The 8,603-nt window shown below is 44.3% G+C and overlaps 1 protein-coding gene across 4 annotated transcripts in view; it reads right to left on the reverse strand.

Annotated features, from left to right (window-relative positions):
* Positions 1–8,603, reverse strand: part of radx (RPA1 related single stranded DNA binding protein) — a 104,729-nt gene that overhangs the window by 22,414 nt on the left and 73,712 nt on the right. For all 4 annotated transcript variants that reach the window (XM_043705144.1, XM_043705146.1, XM_043705142.1 and 1 more), the window contains one exon: positions 4,081–5,214. In XM_043705144.1, coding sequence (XP_043561079.1) covers positions 5,090–5,214 — 125 coding nt within the window. In that variant the 3' untranslated portion in view covers positions 4,081–5,089. The remainder of the gene's footprint in view (positions 1–4,080; positions 5,215–8,603) is intronic.

Here is an 8,603-nt window from a genome sequence, read left to right on the forward strand (position 1 = left end):
TAATGCTTCGTGCATTCATGTATAGTATTTTTAATTTGTTACTGTCCTCACCCTTCCCATCAACTCCTATTTCACTCAACCTTACAGCATGATCCCTTTCTGAGTTTTCTGCCTCATTGACACAGTTGTCTTTCTTGACTTCCCTTGTTCTAACTTTTCCTTCTTAAACATCCAGTTTGTCCCCTACCCCCCACTACTTAGTTTAAACGTAGCTGTGTTGCAGTAGCAAACCTGCCTGCCAGAATGCTGGTCCCTAATCTATTAAGGTGCAAACCGTCTCTCTTGTATAATTTATGCTTACCACAAAACATACCCCAGTGATCCAAAAATTTAAATCCTTGCTTCCTGCACCAGTTCCCCAGCCACATGTTCAAGTCCATTATCTCCCTGTTTCTGGCCTCTCCAGCCCGAGGAACTGGAAGCAAACCGGAGATAACCACCTTGGACGTTCTGCTTTTCCACCTTCTTCCTAGTTCTCTGAAGTCCCGCTGTCGTATATTCCTCCTCTTCTTCCCGACATCATTTGTGCCGACATGTACCACCACCCCTGGCTCTTCACCTTCATCCTTGAGGATTTCCTGCACTCTGTCTGTGATGTCTTTAACCCTGGCACCAGGAAGGCAACACACCATCCTTAAGTCCTGCCTGCTGCCACAAAAACCCCGGTCGGTTCCTCTCACTATGGAGTCCCCTATTACCACGGCTCTGTCCGATGTGCGACTCTTCCGCTCTGCCTCAACGCCAACGTTTGATTGACAGATCTGGCCGCCTCGCGGACTGGCAGTGTCATCTGTCTCTACTGTTTCCAAAAGATTCAACTTGCTCCTGACATTCACCATTGTTCAAAGCTCCGACCAGATTGGGGTGACTCAGTGGTTAGCACTGTTGTCTCACAGTACCAGGGTCCTGCGTTCAATTCCAGCCTCGGGCGACTGTCAGTGTGAAGTTTGCATGTTCTTCCCGTGTCTGCATGGGTTTCATCTGGGTGCTCCGGTTTCCTCCCACAGTCCAAAGATGTGCAGGTTAGGTGGGTTGGTCATGGTAGATTGCCACATAGTATCTAGGGGTATACAGCCATGGGTTACAGGGGAAGCTTGGGGACGCTCTTTGGAGGGATGGTGTGGATTCGATGGGCCGAATAGCCTGCTTCCACATGTAGGGATTCTATGGACAGGCCCTGTCCACTGCCCCAACATTGCAAATCCTCAGCAATACCTCCATACTGTCAGAACCTGAACATCCCAAATGGTTATCGGGTAACAATGCACCCTAAGATCCTCTAAACTGCAACACTTAGACCCTAGAACCTTACTTTACTTGCATGTCCCTGGATTGTATTTTCGATGCTCCCTGATCCTAGTAAATAAGTAAATATTTACAATGTGGAGTTTGGGGTGGGGGGAGCTATCTTTGGGCACAGCGGGGCCAAAATATATGTTGTGAATGCTGAGGGCATCACTGAGAAATGCCCAATTTGAGGCACACACTAGTTTCTCTGACACAGAATCACAAATATGCACTTAACCAGTGAACAAAGGAAATTATAGTAGCAAAGGCTTCAATAATATAATGGCTTTGCAACTGGATTTGCAATCCAGAGTCATGGATTAATAATCCGGAGAAGTGAGTTCAAATTCCATGGCAGCAGCTGAGAAGTTTAAATTCAGTTAATTAAATCCATCTAGTACTTGTAACAATGAACATAGAACTAGTGAAACTGACATAAAGCCCCAAATGGTTCACTCATTTCCAACAGGCAAAGAAACCTTATGCATGTGCATTCATGAACACCAACTAGCCACTCAACACCACAACCACCTATCCTTAGTATCTAAACACATAGGTGACAAGGACGACAAATTCAACTGGGACAACACAACAATATTAGGACAAGCCAGACAGAGGATAGTCTGAGAATTCTTAGAAGCTTGGTACTCATTAACAGATTCCATCAATAAACACATTGACCTCGACCCCATACACCGATCACTGCAACAAACAACCGGAACTGGCAACTGGAAGGACCGGGAATGAAACCAAATAAATTCCAACCAACACAATACAGCAGCACTTCACAGGAGGCTCCACAGCACTGAGGATGTCATCGAGAAGGGGGATGACACACCTGCAAAACCAAATTCCCAGCCCGGCGAACATTACACACAACTGCAGAAGTCACAGATGTTGCCAGATCTACTCTATTTAGAGTCATAGAGATGTACAGCACAGAAACAGACCCTTCGAATCCAACCTGTCCATGCCGACTAGATATCCCAACCCAATCTAGTCCCATCTGCCAGCACACGGTCCATATCCCTCCAAACCCTTCCTATTGATATACCCATCCAGATGCCTTTTAAATGTTGCAATTGTACTAGCCTCCACCACTTCCTCTGGTAGCTCAGTCCATACACTCATACACACACCATCCTCTGCATAAAAAGGTTGCCCCTTCGGTCTCTTTTCTATCTTTCCCCTCTCACCCTAAACTTACACCCTCTAGTTCTGGACTTGCCCATCCATGGAAAAGACTTTGTCTATTTATCTTATCCATGCCCCTCATGATTTTATAAACCTCTATAAGGTCAACTCCCAGTCCCTGACACTCCAGGGAAAACAGCCCTAGCCTGTTCAGCCTCCCTATAACTCAAATCTTCCAACCCTGGCAACATCTTTGTAAATCTTTTCTGAACCCTTTCAAGTTTCCAATAGAAAAGGTTTGCTGAGTTTTTTCAGCAATTTCTGATTTCCAAGCATCTACAGTTCTTTTAGCTTTTTGTTTAGGCCAGAAAACCCACTACCCTTATCTGCTCTGGCATTTAGAATCCCTACAGTATGGAAGCAGGCCATTCAGCCCATCAAGCTCCTCTTCTATCCCAGTTACTCTGTACCTCCCAAGGCTGAGGCACCTAGCCTGAACACTACAGGCAATTTACCATAACAATCCAACTTTGGACTGAGAGGGGAAACCGGAGCACCTGGAGGAAACCCACGCAAACATGGGGAGAACATGCAAACCCTACACTGACAGTCGCCTGAAACTGGAATTGAATTCGGGTCCCTGGTGCTTTGAGGAAACAGTGCTAACCACTGAGTCACCGTGTCACCTGGTTTTATGTGATTTCACACCCAAAATAAAGTTGCTGACTGTTAGCTACCAGCTGAAATGGTCTTTGAACAAATAAAGTTTTTAAGGATGGCCAGTAAATGCTGGTTTGCCAGTGGCACAAACATCACATTTGCAAATAGCAAGCTGAATTCACCAGGTACCTGCTCTGGTTTTATATGTTCAGATTTCTCAAATGTCTTGTTTATTTTGGAAGTTGGTTGAGGTAGAATGCTGAATAGTAAGGAGGTGAGTTGAGCCAGTAACAAGGCAGTTAATCAGCAATAATTCCCCTTCCTTAGCAAATCATTGCTACCTACCGAGAAACCTACCGCACAATTTGTGAAAAGCAAAAAAAGATGGAGCGAGACAATCCCCATGGTGAGATTGGCCTTGCTGGACATCTCATTGAATTCTGTTACTAATCTCACCGTAGCCCACGTTGCTCAGACCCTTATAAGAATTTCCTCATTTCATGTGCCTGGATTAGGCCAAATACAATGTCTTTGAGCAGCAAATATTGAGACACATAAACGGAATTACTCTCAAAGGAAAAACTTCATCAGTCTTTTTGTTGCCAATTCCCTACAAATTTTGAAGGAAAGCTCACAAACCTTAATTTGTCACGTTTGCTGTCTTTCATTATACATGAAATGTATCATTGCTAACAAGATGGCTGGAAATGAGACCATTCCAAACAGATTGCCGGATGCCAACTTGTTTACTATTGTGACTCATTGACCACTTAACATGTTGGCCACAAAATAAAACAGCAGGCGAGAACCACACATCCTACAGCTCAGCTGAAGCTGGTGGTGCAGTACACTAAATTGTACCGAAACATTAAACTATAAAGCATGCTGCAAGTGAACAATATTAACCAGTTTCATTGCTTCCAGCTGCAGAATAAAACCCACAAGCCTATCCAAAAATAAAAAGAAATCAGAAAGGTTAATGTGTAAAATTAAACCAACCCAATGATTATGGTCCATGACTTGGGCATTTTATATCATCAACCTCCATCTTCCACTGATCCTCCTCTTCCTGTTCTGAGGGGATTTACATGTTTCACTTCATCCAAGGATAACCTTCATTTGTGGCTATTGTTAATGAACCTGCTCAGGTGGATCATGATATGTCTTGGACAGGTAAGACTTGAACCTAGGCCTTTCAAGGACACTAGCACTGTGCCACAGGAGTTGTTTGTCTTCATTTGTAAGTTTAGACATTGAGCGTCAAAAGCTGTTGCTTCACACAAGCACCAAAGTCCACCCAGCCTTGTTGTCCAATGATGTCCCCTACTTGGGGTCACTGCAGAGAGCTGGTGTTCTGTCAAGGGGTTGAATTTAGACCCACATCATATGTGAATGACACAGAACCACATGAGGACTTAAGCACGCATTGGTGGCATTGTCCCATTGAGCATTGTCTTTGGACAGACTTTGTTCATGGCATTTAATGGCAATCCCAAATTGCTCTTGAGAAGGTGATAGTGAGCTGTCTTGAACCGGTGAGCAAAATCACATGATGAGTGCCAGCCTGCTAATGTGCATGTATCTCCTACATGACCAACATTGAGAGAATAGTGTAACACAGTGTTAATGTCACTGGACTAGAAATCCAGAAGACAGAATGGACTGATCATCCAGGGTATCCCACCAGAGCAACAGCAAATTTAAAATCCTTGGGTTTGTAGTAAAAAAGCTAGCCTCATGAACTATGAAGCAATTTGATTCATTGATGCCATTGTTCACTCTAGACCAGATTTAATCCATAGATTTATTTGAATATGTACACACCCATTGGTGAAAGTTTAATTTAAATAAACTGCTACAGAAAATATTTATGATAAAATACTATGAAGTCTTCAACTTGAGGTTATCATTCTAAGGCAGTTGCGGGAAAGGTAAATACAGTTTCCGGAATGCAGGAAAGGGAATGCATGTTGTTGAAATGAAGTCCTCAAAATGGTCTTAGATGATTTTATTCAGTCATTCTATACATTTTGTGTAGAATCACTTCAGACTTGCCCTCACCGTGATGGCACACATCAAGGATACAGATCACACGTGTATTGTCCAGGTCAGCTGCTGTCTTTATTATCTGATCTGCAAGGAAGCAACACAAGAAAACTCTTAGTGTTTTGGAATGTTGTTCCGTCGGACAATCCCAACTCCAAGCGAGCCCTGAGCGTCAAGAAGCAAATTACAAAATGCTTTTCCAACTGCTTCACCTGAGAAAATGGAATTGTGTTGAAATTGGTGACAGATTTTGATTGAGTAAATGGAGAGAAATCAGTTTCCACTGATGGGAGAGTCAGGGACCAGAGAACATGGATCTGAGGTGATTGGGAAAAAAAAACAGTGGTGATATGAGCAGTTTTTGTTTTTCAGCTCCAAGCGGTTGTTGTCTGGAATGTCGGTTTGGTGGTAACTTTCAATAGGCAAATGGTCAAATATTTGAAAAGGATTTTCAGGGCTGCGGTGAAAGAGCAGGGGAGCCAGACTCATTCTTTCAAAAAGTTATCACAGACATGATAGACCAAATGGCCTCCTTCTTTATAGTAGGTTCTATAGTAAGTTACTGAGTTAAATCAAGTGGGAAACCTTTCATAGCTACATGGCGGGCAAGTATTTTCCATATTCTAAAATGATCAGGTTACATGCTGGGTAACAAACTTCCTGTGGGGCACATGCCCACTTTTCTGCCCATTAATCACACCCAAGTTTCCTTTGCATAGTCCAGCGAGACTGTACTTGATGCCCCAGTGTAACAGAGGAAACTCTACTGTCCCGTCACCCCCTCACAGCCAAGCTGCTAACCACAGCCTCAACATCAACTGCACTGCAGAGGCATGCAGGGCTCTCTCTCTCTTTAAAAACACTTGGTTAAAATTTTAACCAGTATGTTCGGTGAAACGCAAGGTTTCTCATTGACAATTTTGACCAGCCATTTTATGCAACAACATCTGCGCTCCCTTAAAGCTTTCAACTCCTGAAAGAATCCTGTGACAAATAATTATCTGACAAAAAAAAAGACACCCAGTCAGAGAAGTGCAGACCAGGGCGGATAGCCAGAGGCTTGGTCAAAGAGTTTGGTTTCAAAAAAAAGTGTTGGCCTTCTCTTTAAAATCCTTCTGTGTTATTATCCCACTTTGTTCCAAAAACATTCCCTTTGAGAGCTGACTGGCTTCTCAACCTGACTCTTCTCAACCTCACCACCTCTCTCTTTGGGTGACACAGTGGCTCAGTGGTTACCACTAACTGCCTCACAGCACTGGGGACCTGGGTTCGATTCCACCCTCAGGAGACTGCCTGTGTGGAGCTTGCACATTCTCCCCGTGTCTGCGCGGGTTTCCTGTGGGTGCTCCGGTTTCCTCTCACAGTCACAAAGATGTGCAGGTCAGGGTGGATTGGCCATGCTAAACTGCCTGTTGTGTTCGGGAATATGAAGGCTTGGTAGATTAGCCATGGGAAATGCAGGGTTACAGGGTCGGGGGGGGGGGCGGGTGGAATCCTCTTTGGAGTGTTGGTGCAGTCTCAATGGGCCGAATGGCCTCTTTCTACACTGTAGGGGTTCTATGATCTGTCTTTGAAAGCATTCTTCATCGCAGCTTTTCGAACATGCTTCCAGCCACCTTTCCTGCCTGACCTCATCAGTTGCTCCTTCATTCCTTTAAAATAAAAACAGAGAGATACTTTCCACTTCTCCACTTCTGGTGTTGCTCAGGGAAATCACAGCTTTCCTTCTACATATTCCCAGTTGGGATTTGGGGGCGTTATTACTGGGTAGCAATTACAAAATCCCCTTTGGAGCAGCAACTCCGGCTGATGTTCCTTTCCATGTTACATACCCTCACCCTCGGGAATAAGCGAGCTGTTCAAGCTGAATTCGAGCCCCAGTACAATACTGTGTGTACCTTGCCAGAATGCTTGCAACAATCCCTACAGAACTACGACCTTGTTCAAACATGACGTACATTTCAGTTGTACAATCCAGAGAAAGCAATCTACACAGACTGTATTAAAAAAAATTAAAGCACAGAAAAAAGCTGGAAAAACTCAGCAGGTCAGGCAGCATCTGTGGAGAGAAACTCCACAGTTAACATTTAAGTTATCATCATGAGGACTGAAGACAAATTCGGTAGACTCATTTAAGATGCGTCTGGACAGATGCACGAGTAGGTGGGGTGCAGAGGGATACAGATGGTTAGAAAATGGGCGACAGGTTTAAACAGTGAATTTGGATCGGCTCAGGCTTGGAGGGCCGAAGGGCCTGTTCCTGGGCTGTAAACTTTCTTTGCTCTTTCTTTGTCCTTTGCAAATCATTGGATTTGAAATGTTAACTCAGTCTCTCTCTGCACTTGCTGCCAGACCTGCTGAGTTTCTCCAGCATTCTGTGTTTGTTTCAGATGATCATCATCAGGAGTATTTTGCCTTTACATATAGAACATAGAACATTACAGCGCAGTATAGGCCCTTTGGCCCTCGATGTTTCCCGGACCTGTCATACCAATCTGAAGCCCATCCAACCTACACTATTCCATGTACGTCCATATGCTTGTCCAATGACAACTTAAATGTACTTAAAGTTCGAATCTACGACCGTTGCAGGCAAAGCATTCCATACCCTTACTACTCTCTGAGTAAAAAAACTACCTCTGACATCTGTCCTATATCTATCACCCCTCCACCGTCACCATACTTGGAAAAAGGCTCTCCCTGTCCACCCTATCTAACCTGAAAATGTGTTGCTGGAAAAGCGCAGCAGGTCAGGCAGCATCCAGGGAACAGGAGAATCGACGTTTCGGGCATAAGCCCTTCTTCAGAATTCCTGAAGATTCCTGATTCCTGAAGAAGGGCTTATGCCCGAAACGTCGATTCTCCTGTTCCCTGGATGCTGCCTGACCTGCTGCGCTTTTCCAGCAACACATTTTCAGCTCTGATCTTCAGCATCTGCAGACCTCACTTTCTCCTCACCCTATCTAACCCTCTGATTATCTTATATGTCTCTATTAAGTTACCTCTCAACCTTCTTCTCTCCAACAAAAACAGCCTCAAGTTGCTCAGCCTTTCCTCGTCAGACCTTCCCTCCATACCAAGCCACATCCTAGTAAATCTCCTCTGCACTCTTTCCAAAGCTTCCACATCCTTCTTATAATGCGGTGACCAGAACTGTACACAATATTCCAAGTGCGGCCGTACCAGAGTTTTGTACAGCTGCAGCATAACCTCATGGTTCCGGAACTCGATCCCTCTATTAATGAAAGCTAAAACACTGTATGCCTTCTTAACAACCATGTCAACTAGGGTGGCAACTTTGAAGGATCTGTGTACATGGATACCAAGATCTCTCTGCTCATCTACACTACCAAGAATCTTACCATTAGCCCAGTACTTTGCATTCCGATTACTCCGTCCAAAGTGTATCACCTCACACTTGTCCACATTAAACTCCATTTGCCACCTCTCAGCCCAGCTCTGCAGCTTATCTATGT

The sequence above is a fragment of the Chiloscyllium plagiosum genome, chromosome 15 (assembly GCF_004010195.1).
Source record: "Chiloscyllium plagiosum isolate BGI_BamShark_2017 chromosome 15, ASM401019v2, whole genome shotgun sequence".
In the NCBI taxonomy this organism is placed as follows: Eukaryota; Metazoa; Chordata; class Chondrichthyes; order Orectolobiformes; family Hemiscylliidae; genus Chiloscyllium; species Chiloscyllium plagiosum.